The 25,000-nt window shown below is 36.8% G+C and overlaps 1 protein-coding gene across 7 annotated transcripts in view; it reads left to right on the plus strand.

Annotated features, from left to right (window-relative positions):
* Nucleotides 1–25,000, plus strand: part of LOC135222340 (43 kDa receptor-associated protein of the synapse homolog) — a 485,735-nt gene that overhangs the window by 282,841 nt on the left and 177,894 nt on the right. For 4 of the 7 annotated variants that reach the window (XM_064260432.1, XM_064260427.1, XM_064260437.1 and 1 more), the window contains 2 exons: nt 17,901–19,394; nt 20,330–20,353. In XM_064260432.1, coding sequence (XP_064116502.1) covers nt 19,199–19,394; nt 20,330–20,353 — 220 coding nt within the window. In that variant the 5' untranslated portion in view covers nt 17,901–19,198. The remainder of the gene's footprint in view (nt 1–17,900; nt 19,395–20,329; nt 20,354–25,000) is intronic. The other 3 variants (XM_064260445.1, XM_064260453.1, XM_064260466.1) reach the window with 1 other exon arrangement.

Genomic DNA, 25,000 nt, shown 5'->3' on the forward strand with positions numbered 1-25,000 from the left:
GACTTATTGTTTTTTCCTTCTTTCTTTATGGGTTCATATTTTCATTCCGTCCTTTGCTGCGTGAATATCACGTCTCTAATGAGTGGAAGGACTTGGTAATGATTCGTACTCGCAATTACGTTGTTTGTCGTCAGTGTTGTTGACTTGGTTGCTTCTTGTTGCAGACTGTATTGTCGTCATTCGCATTCATGAGACGCGTCATTGTTTTTTATCCATTTTCCTCTGCGCTTTCAGTTTTATTCCCTCGCCGTTATTTTTCTCTCGTCTCCCCTCGGGGAGTTTCTTCATCATTTTCCCACTTACCCCTTTTATTTTTCCATTTGTGTTCTCATTCATTGCACACGCGTCCCCCTTCTTGACGTCACGTCTTTGAAACCAGCCCAAGCGGACGTGACGAAGAATATGATATTTTCGGCTAATTTTCGTTTCATGGGATTATCGTCGTGCCGCCTAACTGAAGGAGACTTTGCTGAAAGGATGATGAGGAAAAGGCGCGGGAGAAGGAAGTTCGTGTTAGGTCGAAGGAGGAGGGAATTGGAGAGAGAGAGAGAGAGAGAGAGAGAGAGAGAGAGAGAGAGAGAGAGAGAGTACAAGGAGGGAATGCTGGAAGGAACGGGGTGGTAGAGGATAAGGAATTTCAAAAGGGATCGAGGGAGGAATGACTTTGGGAATGGAAAAGCAAAATAAAGATGAGGGCTAAGAAAGGGGTGTTGGGGAATGGGGAAAAGATGCAGTGAAGTAGAATGCGAATAGTATTGGTAAAGGCAAATGGGAGAGTACAGGAAAATGTGAATAAAGCCTGTAAGATTGCGAATGAGCAGTAAATGTAGAATACGGTGAAGGAAGAAATGGAAACAGAACAAAATATATCGAAAAAAAAGAAGATGTCCGAGAGAAATACCTGAGTGCAAGAAGGTGGAAAGAATTTCATCAAGGAAAGAGGAGGGGAGGGAAATAGGGTGGCACAAAAGAAGTAAGTTTATTAATAGCAAGTAGGAAGAGAGGTATGGAAGCGGAAGGAAAAAAAGAAAGAAAAGGGAAGCGACGAAAAAAAGAATGAAACGGGAAAGCGAAGGAAAGGAAAAGACTGAAGCAGAAGCAAGAATGACGGGAAATCAGTGATTGCATTTGTAGGAGAATTGTAACACCAGAAAAGGGATGCAGGAAGGAAGGAAGGAAAACTGGGCAGAGGGGAAGACAAATCGTCAATTGATGCGATAGCGAGGATAAACTTTGTAAAAGCGACACAAGGGAGGATTCAGGCGTAAGAGCCCAAAGAAAGAAATATAGAAGAAAAGGTGATAAAGTATAGGAAACCTTTTACCTATGACAGCGGCATCGTTACCTAATACATTGCTTGAATAACTTCTTCATTTGCGAATATCATAGTTCCTCAAATACTTGACGCTGTTTACATTTTCTTTCGCAAGCAGCAGGAAACTTAATACGTTCTAAATGCACGAAGAATGACAATGAATATTAACGAAGCACTAAAGAAGTTCTGGATTCAGATTCAAACTCGAATCCACATCACAATATGACTCGTTGTTTTCAGAAATGCAATGAATCTTTGTTAAAAATGTTGTACTAGCTCTGCCAATAGTTTGATAACATCCTGTCAGCTGACAGAGAGGCAAACGGAGTAAAAAAATGTGACCTCTTTGTTAGATATAATATACTGGGAAGTGGCCATATCAGACGAAGGAGTATGGAAAGAATGTAACAAGGAAATGAACACAGCAACGTTGATATTCAATTCATAAAATTATTGATTGAATTATTTGTCGTGCTTTGCAACTGCTGCCTTGTGACTGTGCATTGAATCATCGCTATGGAATCATTCTGTGAAATCGGTGATTAAATCTTTATGCAAAGAAGCAATTTTGAGGAAAAAGAATAAAAGATTTCCAATAGAAACAGAGAACCACAAAGAAAAGTGCGTTATCAAGCCGTCACCGAAAGTGGGAAATAGCCGAGAGAATCTCCCGCAAAAGTAGGCGTGAGAAACACTCATAAATATGCGGAACAAATATCTCTTGTCAGATTTCGAGGAATTTTATGGTTTCAGCGTTGCCTTCTTCCTGTGTACCCTCGCCTTGCGAGAAGACGTAGAGTAGATTTGCGAAGCGCGCAGGGTCCTGGTGACATTTAACAACGATCTCAGTGCCCTGGGCTGATGTTATTGGACAGACAAGATTTAATACGAATCAAACAACTCTCAGCTGCTTCTCACGTTTAAGTTTCTATGCATTTCCCAGTTTATTCTCTGGAAGAGAGAGAGCTGCGTTGCTCCACTCTCTCTCCTTTATTCACGGCAGAAGAGCCGCACCCACTTTCTCTCTCGCCTTTAAAGCAACAAGATACATAAAGGTATTCTTTAGTTCAGGTGATACGATACGTATAAGATTTCGTTCATTCAGAGAAATTTCTTTCATTCAGCGTCGCTCCGTTCACGAGGCTTTGGTGCTGGTAATCCTCAGTCATTCTTTTTGGGAATTCTTGGACTGAGGTCTACAGTCTTCTTAGCGTTCAGTGTGTCCTTTGTTTTTGTCTTTGTTGGGAGATGTGTGTAAATGTACATGTCTGCTGGATTGCGTTTTGACTTTTACCCTGGATTTGAAGAAGTTTTGGAATAAGCTCATCGACTTGAACGATGTGATGCAATTCTCTTCCAAAGAAAGGACGGGCTGTCGTCGACAGTTGAAAGTATTTGCCAGTGACGTGTATTAGACAGTCATCTGTCTAATAAACAGAGAGGGAGATTCAGCAGCAACTTTTCTTTTTTATTCCCATCCCAGGCTCCTCAAAAGATAGGTATCTAAGTGCGGTCGGTAGTTCTCATGAATGCTTATGATATATGGAAATGATGCTGAGAGTCATATCAGCTCCAACGAAAGTATCCATCAGCGGACAGACATGACCGTTAGATAACACTCAGTGGACCAGCAAGTTTTTTTACTAGTTTTTCTGGTTTTAAGTATTATCTTTAGTTTGTAACTGTGTAATGCTAACCAGTAATATCCGGATGAAGTCGCGCATACAAGATAATTGACACTGAATTATTTCCATATTAAGACAGATGCAGTAACAGGGCAATAATCATTTTAAATATTTCAGAAACGCGGTTAATGTACTTGAATACAGCACTACGTATTCAAACAAAAACTTAAAGACCTTATGGGTCCCGGTGCTTGGCGTTTGACCCAAACATTCCAAAATCATCGATATCCTGAAACACTTGAGCTTAACTGAAGGTTTACATTGTGGAACAGCTGTATAATTTGAGTATGACTATAAGTGCTGTTGCCTTAAGGAATTTTATTTGTGTGTGTTTTTTTTAGTAGACTTTAAGTGGAAGAACTCTGATGTTACCAAACATCAGAGTAGTCGACCCACATTTTTATTGTTAATGAGATCAAGACCCACATAAATGCCCAAATATCGTCCGGCATTGCGAGGAGTGACAATTCATGAAGGATCGATTGAAGCATGTAAATAAAATGCCCCTTTTAATGTGTAGTCAAAGTTGATGTTACCATTGGCTTGTGAGGATTATCTGGTTACCGTGCTAAGCTACTCCAATAAAGCTGGCTTACCTGTCATTAGTACTGAAAAGGGTTTCTCTTAATCTTGGATCACTGGCTTACGAGTCGCTGCATATTGTTCTCAAATAATTTATTTTAAAAAAGTTCATTTGATATGTGGGATGAAATTTGTGAGTTTTTGACAGAGATGCAGTATCTTAGTATTTTTGTGTTAATACAATATATATTGTAAGGATTTTGTATATATATGTATATATAAATGTGTGTATGTATTTAGGTATGTATGTATATGCGTGTATGTATATGCATATACGTATATAAATAAATGGTTCAACTACGCGCGCGCACACGATACCTGTGGTGTAGCGAGAGTGAAAAGATGGGTAATGTGAGATACATAGGAGTCCTAGATGGTTCAGTCATGTGGAACGAATATGGAAGACGATTGTCCGGTGTAAAGAGTAGTATACCACTCGGAAGTGCTTGGAGGAAGAAGAGGAAGAATATGATTTCTTAAAGGATAGATGGATGACGTGAAAGACATATATGAAAGGAGGGGCCTGAAGGCGTTGGTGTGTGTGTTCGGGTTCGGCACGTTGCTGGTGAGCCCTCTGTGAGGGAGTGTGATGCGACTGGTTCATCCCAGAAATCAGTGTTTAATTTAAACAGACAAAGCTGGTAGAACAACGTGTTAATTGTTCCTAGGGATAATGCCCCAGCCTTTTTATTGTAGGCTAATGAACTGCAACAAACTGTGAGTCTGGGCTGAGTGGCTATGGGTTACATCGAGGCCAGAGAAGCCAGTGCAAGGAAAATTTTTTTGCCATTGATTAATGATTTTCTGGTCTTCGTTTTTTACAAGCTTCCTGTTTTTCTCGTCATTTGCTATGTGCAGGCTATGAGTAGAGTGCTAGTTGCCGTTTTATGTGCGTAAAATCGTTATATATATATTATATATATATATATATATATGTGTGTGTGTGTGTATAACTGAATCATGAAAGTTAGGAACGTGATAAATCCATAAAATAAAGATATATGCCACGAAGGAAAATAAACGACTGAGTATCCGCGAGACCTTTCGACGTTAAATGTCCTTTACTAAGCAGAAACTGACATACATGAGGAAAAAGACAATAAAAGAAGATTCGTATAACTGACAGATAGGGATTATAAAGAGATTAGTACCTATTTTAACAGATTTGAAACCATTAAATTATTGTTAAAAGCTTTTAATGTCAACCTTGTTTTTTCCTATAATAACACACTAAAAGGAATGTTAATAAAAAATGGCCCCAGAGAAAGCAACAACATAATATATAAAATTCCATGTATGGATTGTCTCTCATTTTATCTCGGACAGTCTAGCAAGGGCCTAGAAGTAAGGCTAAGCCAGCATAAATATTCTGTAACAACTGGGCAAACATCTAATGCAATATTCATTCATTTAAGTGAAAACAACCACTGAATAAATTGGGTTGGGAATTCAGTAATTGCAAGGTCAAGAGATGTCTTATCACGAAATCGTTTAGAATCGGCTTTAATACAACTAACTTTTCATTGTAATTTCAATGTTAGTCGTGGCCTTTTTCATTTAGACCCTTGTATTTGTAACATGTTTAAGAATGACCTCAAAGATATAATTACAGACTTAAATAAAAATTAGTTGCCTTAGAGTTATCTTCGTTGTAATGTATGTCTGACATGTATTGTGAATATGGTTTTGTTTACCAAAGTTCTGAATAGCTGTCACCTATAATCCTTTAATTGTCTTGTCCTTGTTTCTGAAATGATTGTCTTAAACTTTTAATTGCACCCATTGTTTATGCTTGTCTGGGAAGGTTACTCATCTTCCAGGTGTGTCGGATTCTAGGTACTAATCTCTTTATAATCCCTATCTGTCAGTTATACGAATCTTCTTGTTTTGTCTTTTTCTTCATGTATGTCAGTTTCTGCTTAGTAAAGGACTTTTAACGTCGAAAGGTCTCGCGGATACTCCGTCGTTTATTTTCCTTCATGGCACATATCTTTATTTTATGTATATATATATATATATATATATATATATATATATATATATATATATATATATATATATATATATATATATATATATATATATATATATAATATATATATGTGTGTGTGTGTGTGTGTGTGTGTGTGTGTGTGTGCGTGTGTGTGTGTGTATAAATGCACAAAACCAACATACATAGGTACAAAAGTTAATACCGTAAATATATTATGCGTTAGCGCAAATATTACTGGATTCGTATCTGTACAAAATGTGTATCATTATCTGGAAATTCATTCCCGCATGTCAAAATATTTATTGGCCCCGAGAGAACGCGTCCGGCGAATGTCTTCCTCAGAGCAAGAATGAGACAGCGGTCTTTGTTGTCCCTTCCCTCCTCCTCCTCCTCCTCCTCCTCCTCCTCCTCCTCCTCCCTAATTAGAAAAGGACCGTCAAAATATTTCAACCTCAAGCGCTTCGATAAACGACAAACAACATTATTCTTGGAAAGACTTCATCTGCCTCATTAGCTTACGTCGTTTTCCCCCTCTTTTTTATGCCTCCCCCCAACCCCCCTCTCTCTCTCTCTCTCTCTCTCATCTCTCTCTCTTCGTGTCTCTCTCGTCTCTCTTCTCTCTCCCTCTCTCTCTCTCTCTCCCTCCTTCTCTCCTCTCCTCTCTCTCTCTTTGGAGGGAGATCATTAAAGAGAATGAGAAGGCTTTAAAAGTGGCAGGCAACGCCATCTTTGAGCCATTGTGGACACCACGTGTGCTGTCGGAGTATAATAGATTTAAAAGAGAGAAAAGTAACGATTCCTCCTTCAAAAGTTTTCCGTTTTAGTATCGATCACTGCATGGATGGATGGTAATCTTCGTTTGAGGTCACAAAAATGGGGATAGAACGACTGAAAGAGAGTCGTTCTTTTAGATTATTTACGAGTGAAGGGAAAGTAGATCTTATAGTTTTTGCTTTTATTTTGCTGTAATCAAACTAATTAGAACACTATTGATTTAGGAGTTTTTTTAGAACTATTGATTTAGTTTTTTTTTTTTAACATAATTCGACGCATAAGAAGATTCTCTCTCTCTCTCTCTCTCTCTCTCTCTCTCTCTCTCTCTCTCTCTCTCTCATATTTTCCTTCTATGTTAATTACCTCAGTTCACTTATCAGTTATGGATGGTATTTTAGCATCACCGTCTCCGCATCGGCGTCCTCGCTTATTTATAACCTTGCAATTTGTTTTTATCCTAGAAGCCCCCAGACAGAACCCACTTCATCCCAAGGAGCCTCTCCCATCCTTTCGAACTCATGCATATTGATGGCCAGGTCTTCGCAGCTCTTCCTCCTCATATATTCCCAGTTTGGTTCTCAGTAAAAAAAAAAAAAAATCCCCCTCGATATTCTCCGCATACAGAACACCGGCTAAGTGTAGGACGTCTTCGACTTTGAAAGTCACTCTCAATTAGTGGGTGGCTCTCGTTTTCGGGGGTGGGGTGGCGGCGGAGGTTGGAGTTTGGGGAGCGATATGGGATTCCACTAGAGCAGGAAAACGGTCGGCCTGAGAAAAGGTGAAAGTATTTATAGCCTAACTTTTGGCCCTTGGGCGCTGCAGAAAACTCACCGTTTTTCATTTAAGCTTTGAATAGATTTCAAAAGTAATTGTTACTTCATTTTAACACACACCACACACAGCACACACACACAACACACACACATATATATATATATATATATATATATATATATATATTATATATATATATATATATATATATATATAGTATATATATATGGGTCTAGGCGAATTTACCGACAGCAATTCACCGACAACAATTTACCGACAACAGTTCATCGACATGCTCAGTTTATCGAGTGCACAATTCACAGACAACAATTGATAGAAAATAAAAAAAAAATGGTCTTAAACAAAATTCAATCGGTCTTTATTTAGGATATTAGAAAACGATGTAGATTTTTTCTTGTATTTATTAAACATGTTTAAAATATATAGTAAATAAAGTAACTGTACAGTCATGGGCAAAATATTTAAGAAACAAAATATTTGAGAAATAAATAAATGTATAAAAAACCACAAATTGTTTTATTTTAAAATCAGAAAGCAAGATTATGGGCTATTGCCCGCAGATAATCAATGACATCACTATATGAAGAGTATTTTTCAATAATCCGTTTAATTCGTTCAGAAGAATCACGGTATTTCTTTCTTGATGGTTGAGATGAAGTACCAGCTAAGAATTAGTCAACTTTTACATCATTATAATTTTGTTCCTTCTTCAAGAAGTCGAAAAACTTCCATATATTAGGGTGGTGCCCAGCAACTTGTGTTTCAAAAGTTCGGTGCCAGCCTTCTACCGCATTATTTGTCTTCGGTAGGGATAGTAAAGCAGATTCATAAACCTTCCACATCTCGAGCTCAAACTTGGGAGGTCTACGACGGTTTCTTCTCTCAGGACGGCCTATCCACGTATCTTCAAAATAGTACACTACGGCTTCTGCTTCACTCGGGAAGATATCAGCATCACATAGCAATTCAAATGCACTGACTACCGAATCAACAGGCACATATGCTATGGCGGGCAAATAACGGAGATTTAGAGCAAATTCTGCATCCTCTTCATATCTTCTTTTCAGTCTATTAGCCTGGATGGCACGAAAGATACACTGAGAAAAATGGAAATACATCCTTTTAATACCACGCTTGGGAATTCTTTTTTGCATGCCTTTATCATTGCGTGTTCAAAATCAATAGTTATCGAGGAAGGAGACGTAAAATGTGTATTGATCTTAATCTTCTCTAGTAGCGTATTGTAAGATGCTTCTGACTTATCTGGAAGTAATGCATAGACAAGCGGAATTGCCCTATTTTCTTGAAATCCATGGAATGTATATAGCTGATAAAATAACAATGGAACGATTTTGAATGTTCCGTCCCCATACCAATGATCACTATTTGCTAGAAGATGAGTGTTACGTGAAGTAGCAAAAATTAATACGCGATTTTCAGTTGGTCTAGAGTCGAAAATTAAAAATTTTTCACCTCGAAACTTTTTCGTATACTCGCTAGTAAGTCAATTCACTTTGGCACTGTGGAAGTGGTGGCAGGCAATTATTCTCAAATCTGATACTTCTTATTGTCCTTTTCATCGTCTGTGTTTTCGGAAGTCTACAAGCAGCTGCTTCGCTGCAATTCTTAAGCTCGTTTGATATTAGTGCATGAGGTGCTTCTGTGGAAGATTTGGCTTTTTTACGTATGTTTTCCACATTTTTTTGTGCTTCACTCTCGGCTGCATCACAAACATGATTATGCTCAGTCACTTCTGATATTTGTGATATTTGTCACATTTCTAGTATATCGTATCTTCACGCTCCTTGTCTTTTTAAAAGAAATAACCATGAACAACAAGCTGCTTCTTTCCTTTTTCGGATTCTATAAAATGGAGAGGCAGGATGGGCTATGTAGTGGAAATCTTTAACTAGACCATTTATATTTCTTACTGAAGTAAGAAAATACACTGTTATTATTTTGAAACTCAAGCTAATTTGGTAATTTAGTGCATCGGCTGTTTCTAAACTACCTGTTTAGTATTAAAACCTTATTTGGTGATTTATTGCCTCGGTTATTTCATAACTACCAGTTAGTATTCAAACCTTTATTTTATATGTGGCTGGTACAGTCTTGTTAATGATCTTTCCTTTTTTATCTTAGCTTAATTGTTGTCGGTGAATTGATCAATCACAATGTCAGTGAATTGTGCAGTCGATAAATTGAGCATGTCGATGAACTGTTGTCGATGAACGTTGTCGGTGAATTGTTGTCGGTAAATTCGCCGGATCCCTATATATATATATATATATATATATATATATATATATATATATATATATATATATATATATATATATATATATATATGTATAGACATGTTACCTGTTGCTTCAGCTTTTTAATTTAATAAATACTTAATTGTTTTGATGTCACATGAGTAATATATATATATACTCACACATATATGTGTGTATACACGCGCGCGCGCGCACACACACACACACACATATATATATATTTAGATATATATATATATATATATATATATATATATATATATATATACACATATATACATAATTGAGAATGTGTGTTCAAAAACTAAGGAAAAGAATTGGCATACCGGAAGTGGGTGCTTTCAATTAGGTGGACACGAGTCTTCACCTAAAACACAAGAGTCATTAGGGGCGGAGTCGCGTCATTTTAAATTCGCCCGTAATTTATTATTTTCGACAGTCCCCGAGGGAACGCCGTAGATGAGTTGGTTCCTGTTAATTTTTCCGCCTTAATTACACATTGAATATATATCGAGCGCAACGAACTGTTTTCTCTGTCTTTTTGTTTCTCTTTGTCTGGGAATTTTGTCAATGCATTTTACTTCCTTTTTTTTTTTATTTCGTTCTGAGATAATAGTCAATTTCCGTTACTTGAAATCAGATAATTTTTTCGTTTTTGTTAATTGATTGCCTCGCCTCTTACCCCTCTTTTTATTTATTTATTTATTTTTATATTGCACTCAATGAGCTCACGCACACATTTACTGTATGTGCATATACACACACATATACACATATATGTATATGCTTAAAAAATCACAGTAGATGCACGTGACTTTATTAAATAAGCGAATACTACAGGAAAATGATAGAAATCTAAGCGCTTTCGTCTTAGTAAAGACGAAAGCGCTTGGATTTCTGACTTATCATTTTCCTTTGGTATTCGCTTATATATATATATATATATATATATATATATATATATATATATATATATATATATATATATAGTGTGGGTGTAATTGTATGTATGTATGAGAATGAGATAGAATATACTGGAAGAGTAAATGATAAAGTGGAATACAAAGGAAGGGACTAGATAGGGATTTAGGATACGTGATATATGAAGGAGGAAAAGAAAGACGGTCTGAATGAAAAACAATTATCAATAAATTTACTTATTGGTCGAATACTATGAATATTATGATTATCTGCTCCGAAAATAACACCTCATACTCGTGGACGAAGGGGTACGTCCTCGTATACCTAATCAGACCACCAGGATTTATTGTTGTATTTTCATTATATCTGAGTGTGTGCCATTTTCCGCTGACCTGTTGAAGAGCTTTGCAAATATGGCAGCATTAATGTACACTTCTTCCGAATTCTAGCGTTGGAGCTGAAGATAGGGTACTCCCTCCATTACGAGATTCTCGTATCGCAATTTCGCCTGAACATATTTGTTGAAAAGGAATGTGTTGGTTGATTATGTGTGCGACAATACGACGGAAGGAGTGAACTTTGACCCCAAGCAATGTTTATATACCATTGAGATTAAAGTCGCTGTGTCTGGAAGGAATATTTACGCTTATGTCTGGAATTCTTGAGGTTGTTCATCCTTGGAGTTTTTTTTTTTTTTTTTTTTTTTTTTTTTTTTTTTTTTTTTTTTTTGGTAGTGATTTCATTTTTCTTGTGATTGTTTATTTACATGTATATATGGCTGTCGTGTGTATTTGAAAATAAGATAAAACAAGAAAAAGGAAATAAAGCTCCCGAGGTAGTGCAGAGTAAAGACTTATGCCACGTGAACTTTGTTCATTTTTGAGTAATATTTATATAACTTCCCGTAGAACGAAGAAAATGTATTAAGAATAGTATGAATTTTTACATGAGTATGCAATGTTGTGTTTTTTTTTTATAATTGCGAAACTTCAGTGAATGGTATGGAAAATGAACCTTATGTCATTGAGAATGCGTAATCTCTCATTCACGTCATGTTTCCCTAAAGGAAAATATTTTTGAACAAAATATTTCTCCATAAAAGACTAATAGAACATAATTACGGGCCACTTTCCACACAATGTATTAATATTTGTTTTAAGTCAGATGCCAACGTTCTCATCATTGCATCTTTTTCACATCTAACGACATTCATGTAAAGGAATTTACCAAAGATATGACTTTGTAGATTTTGGTTTTGAATTCTAAGGAACATTAACGCCCTTGGATATGTAGCATGCGCTCCCACAAGGGGTGCATTTCTTACCTGGAAGCACCAATTACCTGCACTTAATTCTACGTGGTTAAGACTCGTTTGCATCTTCCATATGTAACGGAGACACCTGAACACCTGTGATTGTGTTTGCACTAAGTCTGAATTGCTTGATCTATATCACTGTACCTGCTATTATTTTATTCCCCCCCCCCCCTCTCTCTCTCTCTCTCTCTCTCTCTCTCTCTCTCTCTCTCTCTCTCTCTCTCTCAACCTACTATTGTTGCCCGTCTGTCATTTCTCTCTGCCCTTCTGGAGGTCCTGTGATGCTTGAAGGGCACCGTTAAACATTATTATGCCATTACTGCAAAGGTCAAGACATTGTTATTCAGTGATCGTAAACTTGTTTTCACATCCGTCTAATTACCGCTATTAGTGAATGACCTAAGGTAATTGCTGTTATTCACCTATCGTCATTGCAAAATTGTGTGTTTGCCTCTCCAGGCACGTAGGATTTCTAAACAATTTTATTCAATAATTCTTTTGTTATTCAGTTTATGCAAATGTTTATTGAATTTCTTTTAAGGGTAATTTCCAAAGGTACTACTCTCTCTCTCTCTCTCTCTCTCTCTCTCTCTCTCTAACATAAGTATGCATGTTAGCTGCGAGTTTCTCTGTAATGAGAATGATGTGTGTATGTTATTGTAGACTTTAATTAATAGGCTTCATTGGAATTTGGGATGATTTTGCAATACATCTTGTTATTCATCCAAATTTTTTTGTATGTCTACAAATAATATCATAGTTTGCTTTGTTTAGTGTTCGGACATGAGAACGATCTCAAAGACCAAAACTACTGGCCTGTATGATTAAAAGCGGTCTTTAGGTTCAGTGACTCACGGAAAGACTGTGTATGTCGTGTAACTCCTTGGCTAGTACTTGACGATATTCAGTAAGGAGAGTAATGCACTGTGTAATAATACAGCTCGTTGGAACGTGGTAGAAACACAATAGAATGGTTGTCAGAGTGAATGCGGAGGCTGGAGGCCAGACAGTGTTTAAGACGCTGCACGAAAAACCTGCATCTAAGTCTAGATGCAATAAGGTCGAAGACTGGTTGCTGGCCTTGGGTCAGGCGGTTAGAAAAAGACAGAGGAAGTTATATATAGGGTCAGGTTACTGGGAAACGGTCGATGTGGCGCAACAACAAGGCGAAATTACCCGAATTGCCATTTTGGCAAACTGAAGTAGGTGTGGATTTATATAACCAGTGCCACGACAAAAGTTGAGGAACGAAGGAGCGTTACCAGAATCTGTTAAGATCTCATGAGGATGAAATGGCGTGGGAGGAGGTTTCACATCGGCGAAGTTTAATATAGAGAGATATTAAGTGAGAGACTAATTGAAGGAAGCTATAGACTTGCTTCTTGATAGTACGGATAGTGCCTCGAGAATGATAATAATAATTATTATGTTCTAAAGGGTCCACAATAATACAAAGTGTTAATAGTCCGTATATAATTTGAAGACTTAACAAAAAGCTTTCGAACCCTTCCCTGGGTTCATCTTCAGTCCAAATGAACAATTAGTTACAACATGTACAGAGGTAAATTTAAAAACAAGAGCCGTTGAAGATCGTTGACATCGGTCGTTAGCTCGTTAATGGGCTAGGTGATGAAGAAAGAGTTTTTCCCCAATAATAATAATAATAATAATAATAATAATAATAAATAATAATGATAATAAGGCCTAAGTATAATGTAAACCAAACTAGAACCGAAAGCATTATCACTCCGAACTCAAACTCAGCGCTTTTCACTTCAGTATATCTACAAAAACTTTCTATATATTCCAGTGCTACCACAGTGTCCCTCCCCCAAGAAAACGCATTTTCCACAGGCACCACCTTGTTTGGTATGCAGATGTGACAGGGATTTTTTTCATGTCATGGTTTGAACTGAATAACCTTTTCTCAATCTTCCTTATTGTTCGCATTATTGGAAACTACGAAAGGTTTTCACAAATTATTGTATGTGGGACATAAATCTAGGTATGATGCCAAGTCTCTCTAAAAATTAATGCTTGTAACCCGCATGTAAGAGATTTTTAGCGCTCATACAGAAAGGGCATTTCATAATGATAATAGTCAAAGCAATATCAGCATTGCTATTTGACCCGTTTGCCTCTGCTACTGCTTTACTTGGGTTTCAAGATATGAGATTTTCTTTTTGCTCACAGAATATTAAGAACCTAATTAGATTCTAATTTGCTATCATCTCTCGAAGGCTCTTTCCTTTTTATCCCTCCTCGGCAAGATTGAATTAAAGGTAATTTGTTTAATCCTCGACCATGGCCTTAACTCCTCCCTAGATTTTTTTTCCTTTCCCAGGCAGAGTCTGCGCTCTTATCTTTCTTTTCTCATTTCTTTATTTAGCTTTAGAAGTTTGGCTAGAAGTTAGTTTGGATCATGTCAAGATTAGCGAACCTACTATTTTTTTTTATCATGTCAGGATTAGCAAAACAGCTTTTTTCAAGACAATAGTGAACTTCTTTGATATATATATATATATATATATATATATATATATATATATATATATATATATACTACGCACAGTTTTCTTGTAAATGTTTTCATAAAAAACTGTGCGTAGCAAATGGTCGAGAGAATTTAACACCATATGCCCTAAAGAAAATATGCTACCTAACAAATCCAAAACATATAAAAGTGTGGTTGTGTGTGTGTGTGTGTATATATATATATATATATATATATATATATATATATATGTGTGTGTGTGTGTGTGTGTGTGTGTGTATATATATATATATGTGTGTGTGTGTGTGTGTGTGTGTGTGTGTGTGTGCTATGTACTATATATATATATATATATATATATATATATATATATATTATATATATATATATCTAAATCAAAGTGGTATAATATTGTCCTGAGAAATGGTGGGTTCGATAATCTTGACATGATCCGTTAGTTTAGAGGAATCCGGCCTTATGCCAGCACACGCTCCTGCCCAAAGTGTAGTTAGACGTCAGGGTTGACACCTAAGGTGATGGTAATTCTTGCATCGCCTGGTTTGGGGGCGGTTTCTTCCTCTCTCCTGCCAGGCTTTGGAATTCTCTCTCTCTTACGTTTTCCTGGATTCCCATTAACTTCCGTGAGGCAGGTGTGTCGGTTCCTTAGAAGCTAAGTCCCTCACCTTTTTAATTTTTCTGTTACCATGATTATTTTCTATCAGGCCTGAGTAGGGACTACAGAAGAACGTGTTCTATTGGCTTTTGCAATATATAAATATATACGTGTAAATATACACACACACATATATATATATATAGTATATATATACACATATATAATTTTATCGTGAAAAATTGAAGGTACAGTACTCTTCATATTGCCAAAAGTGGTGGTGCGAGAAGCCCTTCGTGCTAACAGAATTAACGCGCCGATTCACTGAATAATGTGCATTACAGTGCCAGTTTAATAAGCACCAGTTAATCTGGGACTTGAATGGGGGCACCGAGCAAAGTTGAAATGGTAAAGAATTTGGAATTCGGGCCAGAGGCTGGCAGCTGGTAGCCACCGAGTCAATTAGAGCTAATTGGCAAAACCGTGTAAAGGCCTTGAAGCCTGATAACCTGAAGGTTAATTCAGGTATTGTATTGTCAGATCATTCGCCTGAATAACTCCTCTCTCTCTCTCTCTCTCTCTCTCTCTCTCTCTCTCTCTCTCTCTCTCTCTCTCTCTCTCTCTCTTTTGACTGAAATTTTTTTTTTATTTTTTCTGCTGTAAAATGTAAAATATTAAATCTTAATTCTGTCTTGTGGTCTTTCTGCTGTAATTTGTAATTCGTAGTTATATTATCTGCTGTAATATGTTAACCTTCAGGGAAGATTTCAGTTTTGTATCATGCCGTAATTTTTGCAAAATCGTGCATAGACTATTATATGATTCCCAACAGCTTTTGTAATTTACTTGAGACATTGATGATGATATAAGTGCAACAAATTTTAAATTAATAACAGTATAATTGAACTGAACCTACTTGCATTTGCATCCACTTGGCCAAGTTTCAAAGAGACATCATACTTTATTCCATTCATTTCATTGCAAAAACAGAATTGATCTAAATGCAACGAAACTGTTTGATAATTTACAAAAGTGAGTGAACGATTAAACATCGCACGATATACCTGTCCAAACCATTACTAGTGTGACTTGTTCGTCTACTAAATTGTTGTTATCACTTTTACGTTTTATATTAAGTGTTTTACCTTGTCACATACCCAAAATAATAGGGGGGAACTGGGAGGGGTATACTAGTGCCTTTATGCAGCTCAGTTTTGGGGAAAACTAAAAACTTAATTATTCAGTGAAGTCGTAGTAATTCATGTCATTCTGGCGAATTTACAGTATTAGTTAGTTAACAAAGTCAACCAGTATTGTTATAACTAATGACATTAATCAAGATATTTTGAGCATTGAATCTTTAAGATAAAATATTCGTATAAAAGCCGAAGGAATTTTCATGACGATTTCCCAGTGTATTTGTTACCCTTCCGTCATTCCGTACACCATCTATCTTATAAGCAGGCAGCAAACGGAGAGATCTCTGTGACATATTTCAGAAATGGTTTAATTGAGATGGCAATAACACTAATTTTAAATGTAATATCATTATCGGCGGAAGCTTGATATGATATGCAATAAATTAGAACAGGGGGTATAATAAGTTAATGTTTATGCCATTGATCGAGATAGGAGAGGGTGCGCCGCTAATGAAGAGTTTCAGTTGCCGTGGAGGAGTGATTGCTTCGGTAATTTCATGAAGCCATTAATGTCGTCTGGCTCCTTGATTTTTATATAACGTGGAAAAATTATGAAATACTAAATTATTATTATTATTATTATTATTATTATTATTATTATTATTATTATTATTATTATTATTAGTGTTGGTAGTAGTAGTAGAAGTAATATATGGCGAATACTCTTTCAGAAAATTTGTTCGGATACTCGCCCAGACCAAAAGGATAGCCTGGGTTTTATCTAGCCTCGGTAAATGGCTACGTGGCAGTTACATGGTCCCTGTATTTCCGCAGTTATCATCCACGTTATGTTTGTCATCCTCTTCATCTGCTCCTTTCCCAACTTGGTGGTGTTCCTTGGGATGTCATGGAGTGATTAGTCTTATCCTACTCTTTATCAAAGAATCTCTTGTGTCTCCCTCTTCTGTTTATGCTTTCGTTGTTTATTCAGCCTTCGCATTTTCACTATCGTCTTCTTTTTTATTCATATTTCTCCTTTTGTTTTTATTTTTTCACATCTAAAATCATTAAATTTAGTTCTTGAATATCTCCAAAAAGGACATTTTCTCGATATTTCCAGTTATGGATGCCCATGTTCTCTCTGATCAAACTCTCTTCTGCATTTCCAGCTACTAAAGAATTAAATTGGCCCTACCTGACCTTATTTGGGGCACTGCTTTTATATTTCAGGTGGACCCACATGCTTAAGGGATATGTTTTTTAACGCTCTCATATTCTGGGTGTTTCTTCTTATATTTCCCTTCTACAGAAGATTGAGTTTGTATATCTTTTCTCTCTTTTACTGACTTTTCATTTCTGACTCGGCTCCTATGTCATACCACATCCTCGGATATTTTAACGAGAAATCACCTTTCCTTCACTATTAAGCTTTGGAATTCTTTCCCCTCATTAATTTTCTCGATTCCCGTTGTTCGTTTTTCGGTATGGCTGGGTTACTAAAGGACTTTGATATGGCATACCATTTAAAATTATCTGTATTCAACTTAGTAGACATTCAAAAGTGATGTTTAGGGATTTGTGTTGAGTGTGTGTATTATTTCTCAGGTTTTAAAGTTATCTGCATTTCCATGGTCAGATATATTTAGGAAAGCCGTAGAAATGTATCTGAATATTACCATGACCGGAGAGTAAATTTTATCATTTTCCCAGAAATAAGGAAGACTGCTTTCTCAACTACTTAAGTCATGTGTTATTGAGTTAGAAGCGAGATCCTTAAGATATGAACATTTAGTCATGTTACGAATGTGGTCATTTTAAATATCCTGAAAACTCTGTGGCCTATTTAGTCTTTCCCCAGCAGAATCCCATATTTAAAAATCGGTTACCATGATTGACCGACCACCTGAGGAGTAGGTTATTAGTAAACATTGTTAATCAAAGAGTCTTTCAGTAGAGTCATTATGGTAATATATTTTTCTTTTCTTTTCTTTGCAGCTCAAAGGAAGCGGAATCCAGCAGTGCCTACCATAGGACACACCTAGAAGGGCCATTCTCTCCTCCTCCCACTTCTGTGCCAGATGACTATGAAGTTGAACACATTGCGCATCTGTGTCCTGTGGATGTTGCTGCGCCAGAGTGAGGTGATGGAATCATGATATCTTCGATAAGGCACAAAACGGAATCATGATACTTGGCGAATGAAAGGCCCAGGTCTCCTCTGGTGTGATCGGATAAACAAGCTGCCTGTTTTGAAGTGAGAAAATTGAGCACAAAGACCAAAATAATAATGGCTCGCGATTACGAAAGTGGTGAAATTGAGTGAAGAAAGGAAAACTTAGGAGTTTACTTAGGTTGTAGTTCACAGGTGAAGGAACACACTTCAAAATGTCCAGAACGAGTCGAGAAGACGTGGACAACGATCTCCTGGGCGTGCTAGTGATCCACCGTCTGCGTGACCCCTTAGCGAATAGCAGCAGCAGCAGCAGCAGCAGCATCGGCGGCGACGCATCTGAGCAGACGTAATGCCTCCCGGAGCCAAGATTAGGGACTCGTTCGTCGTTGCTCGAAGTGCCTCTTGGCCGAAGAAAGGTCCTTTGTGAGTGCGAGAATTGATTAGGAATTTAGCAGTTGTCGTCGTCGTTATTATTATTGTTGTTGTTATTGTCATTATTGATTCCATTCCTCCCTCGCCCATCCGTCTTATTGCTCCTCCCCCTCCCGCTCTCCCTCGTTCTCGATCCCGCTGGATTCAGTGCCACATGGTCGAGAGCATCTCAGTGCCAATCGGTAGTAGACTTCCTTTTTGCAGTTTTTCCATGAGCCGTAGCTAACGATCGCTATGTGAATAGTTACTGCAGGTGTCATTAGATTTTGCCTCTTCTTTATTGCTCGATCCTACAGATCCACGTCATCTCTTGATGAGTCTCACAATGCGTTCTTCTGTAAAGATAGGTGAAAAGATTGGGATGTATGTGTTCTGTAGATTACCTTTATAAAAAAAAGACAGTTTTCTTTCGACGGTCTCCCATCATAGAGAAGGTAGACCATAAAAATAGTCTATCTTCTGTTTCATACACCAGCTGATTGATCGTATCGTTTGATGAATCGCCCCCCTCTCGGGATCGAGTGTCCATCGTCGTCGTCAATTCTCCAAATGCATCCCTTGAGAAGAAGAACCGGGTCAGACTTCGCAGAATTGTCAACGGCATTACCCACAACGATGGAGAATTCGTCGTCGCCGTCTGTTCGTGAGTGAGAAGAGATCCGAGCGAAGGAGCTAAGACGAAGCCACCATGTTAGGCGGAGGACCCGCCAGGGCGCGGAGGGCGCCCCTGCAGCGCTCTGACACGGCGCCGGAGGAGCTGGAACTCGAGCGTCGCCTGGAGGCAGAATGGAGGCGGAGGTCGCTGGCCCGAGCCAACTCCGCCGACCGCCCCTCTTCGGCCGCGCCGCCCCGCACTGCCTACACCCTCCCCGCGGCCTTCCCAGGTAAGACGCCCCTCCGACGACATTCATAGGTCATGATGAATGCGATTTCGGTACGATGCAATACCTCATTCGTGGAGGTGGGTTTTCGACACAGTGCATTCCGAAAGGCATTTTGTCAAAAAGTTTTTAACTTTTTATTTTAATTTTTTTTATATAAACGATATAATAAAGTCGTGAACAAATATGAATTCAATTTTCTACAGAGACCAAATGAGTTTAACAATGTCCTGTTTTTCATATTAAGAGATATTTTCACCTAAACATTCAGGATTCATTTTCTTTCTTTCATCCTTAGTAAAGCTTCTTAGGTTCATTTTGGTGTGGTGATCGAATGTTCTCATTGGGCCTCGTGTGTATATATTATTATATGGTTACATATTAAGATAGATATATACATATCTTTTAGTACACTTGCAGCTGTGTAAACACACATTATACATGTGTGTATATAATAGATTCACACACACACACACACACACACACATATATATATATATATATATATATATATATATATATATATATATATATATATATATAATATATATATACATTTTTAATAAGAACTTTTTGCTATATTTTGCTTCATTTATTAATAACGTCTTTCAGACTTAGATATTTTGTTTTGGAAAAGTCAGTTTAACTGCCTTGTATTAGACGAACAAAAATACTCATTTCAATTGTCAGTCGAATGCATTTTGATTCTTGTACAGCAGTAATTCCCTTTCATGTTGATGTCAGCCATCTTTAAATGCCAAGTGTTACGATTCGTACCCAAATCGCATTCATTCTACTTTGATGATGATAATTAGTCTCCTTTATCTCTTTTTATCCGTAGAGAGAGAAGAAAACAATTGTCGTATAACCATTAGTTCTGTTGTAACATTAAGTAACTTGTAGAATAATAATGTATTCCCTCCCATCCCCTTTTATAGATTCATTCAACAGTTCAAAAACAGGTCAGTAATTCTGTCTGTGTCGTCAGCTGTCCTTTTTCATATTGATTTTCTTAAGACTCATACTTTAAACAATTTGGTGTTTTAAATCAGCCAGCTCGGCTCCTAAGTTCAGATTACCAGATACATTTAATCTAAATATAAATGAGACTCATTAACATGTCATAAAAGTTTTTCTCCTGAAAACTTTCATTGTTGTAAAAACAATTACTTAAATTGATTCATTAACACAATGAATGTTTAAAATCCACACTGTAATCAAGAGTACTATTTTGATTTATGGTTGTGTGTGCTCGATATTGTCTCCATCCTTTCCCTGAAACCTTTTACAACCAATTTTAACGCCCCCCTTTTTCAAACAAGGGTCAGAATTTTGCCAGAGGTCATTTTTTCCCATATTTTTTAGGCTAAATTGCCAGAGGTAATGATATGAGGATTTCGCAAACCTTTGTTCATGTGTTACTTTATTTTTGCCCGTTCTTAGTTGTACAGATGCCATATAGAATTGTGCTCCCTCAGGTAATACATTTCAAATGCAATGCAGTTCTGTTTGTTCAAAGTGTTAGCGTCTTAATTGAAGGTAAGGTATTGTATTTTCCAAGGATCTCTGAACATTAAAAAAATGTTATAGTTGCTCAAGTCTGGCAAGTATGAACCGCAGCACTGATTGTATTTCAGTCGTGACATGCCATTATCATGACGGTAATCTCATTTATTGTCCTCATTGTATCACAGTCATTACCAGTGATGACTATCATCGCGTCATATGTTTCAGTCCTAATATCCTCAATGTATCAAAGCCGTCACCCATAGCATTTACATGTAGCTAAGCCCTCATTGTAGCCAAGACTTCACTGACAAGTGATACCTTAACAGTATCACAGCCGTCAATTGTAATAATACACCGTTGCCTTTCAGCGTACAACTTACAACCCATCGGTTTTATCACACTCATTGTCTCATTCTTCACGTGGATTGCCTTATCATATTCATTCATCACAGACAACTCCCTCATTGTATTTCATGTCACACCGTTGTGTTTCAGTTATCAACTGTAACCGCTTTATCATAGCAGCATCCACGTTTTATCAGAGTCATCATCCTGGGAAAAAATTCCTGCGAATCATTATTCATTCATGAAAGCTCATTTATTAGCCACCGGATTATCCTGGAATGTATGTGGTAAGATGTTATCATCATTTTCTGAATTAACTTTTTTTATTTCTTTTTTTTTTTTGTATTTTTCAGCCGATGCAAGCTTCGTAGGTATCATTCATTTTTCACAGATATGAACATTGCCAGGTAATCATATATATATATTATATATATATACATATATATATATATATATATATATAATATATATATTATTTATAGATTTCCAGGCTTAATGGTTTTTACGAACGTTTTCAGAATTCTGTAGGTCATTCAAAGAAAGGTGAATTAATTGCTTGCTTGATTCATGAGAGAGAGAAGGAGAGGGATGAGAGAGAGAGAGAGAGATGAGCGAGAGCGAGTTCGAGAGAGAGAGAGAGGAGAGAGAGAGGAGAACCGAGAGAGGAGACCGCTGTAGCCGCAGCGGAAGTCCCAGAGAGAATTCACGTTGATTAATCTAGTTATGTAATTTTTTTCCATTGCCATTAATGAACTGAATTTCATTCTGAAAGCATAGAACTAGCATTCGGAATTACGATTCTCTCTCTCTCTCTCTCTCTCTCTCTCTCTCTCTCTCTCTCTCTCTCCTCTCTCTCTCGCTGTCCAAGTGGGACTTGATGTGGATAATATATATACTATACTATATTAATATATGCATATATATACAATTATATATATAATTTCCTATATATAATTATTTGTTAGTATATAATGTACACTTACCTTTATATATATATATATACATATGTATGAGAGAGAGAGAGAGAGAGAGAGAGAGAGAGAGAGAGAGAGAGAGAGAGAATTTTTTTTCCCTGATGATAATCCTTCAAATTCAGAACTGAGTTTAGTAACTGCAAAGGTGATGGTAACTGATCCTCAGCGGCCCTTTTCTAATGCCTTCGCTTAACGTTATTCTCGACGGGGAGGTGCGAAGGACATGTCCCAACCATTCCCCTCTAGGTCTTGAAGCCCTATTTCATGTCTGTACAGGTCTTACTAGACTAATTTATAATCATACTTTTGCCTGTCATTTCTTGAGCAATTGTTCCATTGATGAGGCTTTGGAGAAACGAATGTGTTTTGTACATTACTATCTCCATGAAGAAAGTAGTCATTATTTTTCATTGTAAGAAATTGTCTGGTCTAAGATTAGCCCCCGGTGGCTAAGAGGATTAGGCCCTGATGGGTAAAAAGATTAGGGCCTGGTGGCTAAAAATGAAAAGAAGAAAGGATGTGTGTGTGTGTGTGTGTGTATTGTGGTTCCCTACAGGTACTGTCGGCCAAAAAACTGGTGGCAGAGTTTCATAATTTTACGTTCACCTGCCTGACGCACGATTCATGCCTTATTTATCTGTTTTTCTTTTTTAAGACGGAAGAAACCATGTTTAATGACGTTAAAAACAGTCCCTGATATCTTTAGAACATTATGTTATGTTATTGTGTAAAACTATTTTCCATATAGCAAAATTGACGTGAACGAAACGAAATGATAAAAAACGTCATATCACAACCATAGATATACATTACCAAATAGATAGGAGACACCTATCAATAGTAGTATCGCATAAACATAGTCCTTAAATTATCATTTCAATATTAAGTTGAAGGTAGTTGAACTATTCCATTTGTTAAATTTTACAGAAAACATTGGAATCTCACAAAATGCTATCAAATTTAAAAACAAAAAGAAAAAAACGATATCCTAACAGTGTGAACCAGGCGACCTCACTCTATTGCTTTTGATGTTATGTGCACGGGAATCTAATGTCAATGTGTCATTTATCGGTCTAAGGAACATCCCTCGATGAGCGAGAGAATTATTGCACTGCATTCGGCGCAAGTTCCTGTTGGAGAGATATCAAGAAAGCTTAATAAACGGGAGAGAATCATACATAGATGAATCAAATTGTTTAAAGAACGGCAAAATTTAGAACATAGGCCGAGAGGTGGAACACCTCGAAGCACCACATGAGAGCAAGACAGTACAGTAGTGTAAATGTTGCTGAGCAACATTCATTTGCGAACTTTGAATTCTAGTGCCTCGTCACGACATTGCTGAACCAGGAATCATAACTAGCTCTACGCTTATGACTGGTGTCTGATGAATACTTTAGATGGAGAAGAAGAGATTTTTAAAACTCTACACTTGAAATCTTTGATAGATGCCTAATGAATAAGCAAACTTATCTTTGATGGATGAGAGATTCAGTTAAGCTTACTTCTTTTTTTTTTTTTTTTTTTTATTTTTTTTTTTTTATTTTTTTTATCTAGGCTTACTCTTTTTGTTTTGATTTTTATCGGTGGCCAGTGAATATCACGGATAGGGAGGGAAACCGTTTCAATGATGCATGCATTTTTTTCTTCAAAACCTAAAGAATACGTTTTATTGGGAGATATTTTATTAACATCGGCATAATCCTTCCACCACTCCTATACGCCACCTCCGCTCTCTTCTACATCTTACGCGACTCGATCCGACTTCTCTCTACGAACTCCATCGCGTGAAAGCATCACTAATGATAACAGTTATTTTAAAATTCCCCGCAACGACAACGGATGCCTTAGCATGTTTATAAAATATTTTCTGCTCAAAGAAACTTTATCTTTCATTCCACAAAATATGTGCATACACTCGTGTTACACCCTGTAGCCGTCAAAGAGCAACCCTTGATTAAAGCAGTAGGTTTTTCTTGAAAAAAAAATAACATATGAAATAGACTTAAACGAGAACGTCACCTTTCATATTTCAGCTACTTATAATATGCTTATAATAGGTCTAGGTATACATGTGTAACTAATTTGAATTCATTTCTATTTAGAAGAAATGAATAGCTACAGAAAGATCAACCTAAGAAAGCTATAATGAAATTAACCCTTTCTTAATGTGTTCGTCAGTTTTGACTCCTACAGCTGTCCAACGTCTCCAAATGAAACAGGATGATATGCAAGGAATTCGATAAAAAATAAGACTGAATTATTTTCGTTTAATTTTTTTTATGATTGCTTTTTTACTTTGAATAGCTAGGTCTGAGTTAATTATGTTAAGCAATTATGAAAAGGATAAGAAGAAAGGTGCACATGGCTAATAAAACAAGAATAACGGGAATAATCAAATAAAGCAGATTAATATATATATATATATATATTATATATATGTATATATATTGTCGATTTAAATATTCATTAATATTACGTATCCGAGAGAGTATACTGCTGAAAATAGACCTAGGCTAATCATGTGGGAAAATCAGAAGTCCAATTTAGGCCCAGTAAATGTGTCATGCATATTGTTTTATTGATCAATGGACAAAATTAGTTTAATTAAACATCGTTTTCAAAGAATTTTAACGCCTTGATGTATTATTTATCGGCTGTAGGAGACGAAATGACAACACCCCAGTGCAGTACGATAAGTTGAGTCAAGACTCGAGCGGCAGCAAAGCCAACTTCAAAATCTTCGGTATGCTGTCACGAAGCTAGAGTTGAGAATAAAAT

This window comes from Macrobrachium nipponense, chromosome 20, assembly GCF_015104395.2.
Source record: "Macrobrachium nipponense isolate FS-2020 chromosome 20, ASM1510439v2, whole genome shotgun sequence".
Lineage (NCBI taxonomy): Eukaryota > Metazoa > Arthropoda > Malacostraca > Decapoda > Palaemonidae > Macrobrachium > Macrobrachium nipponense.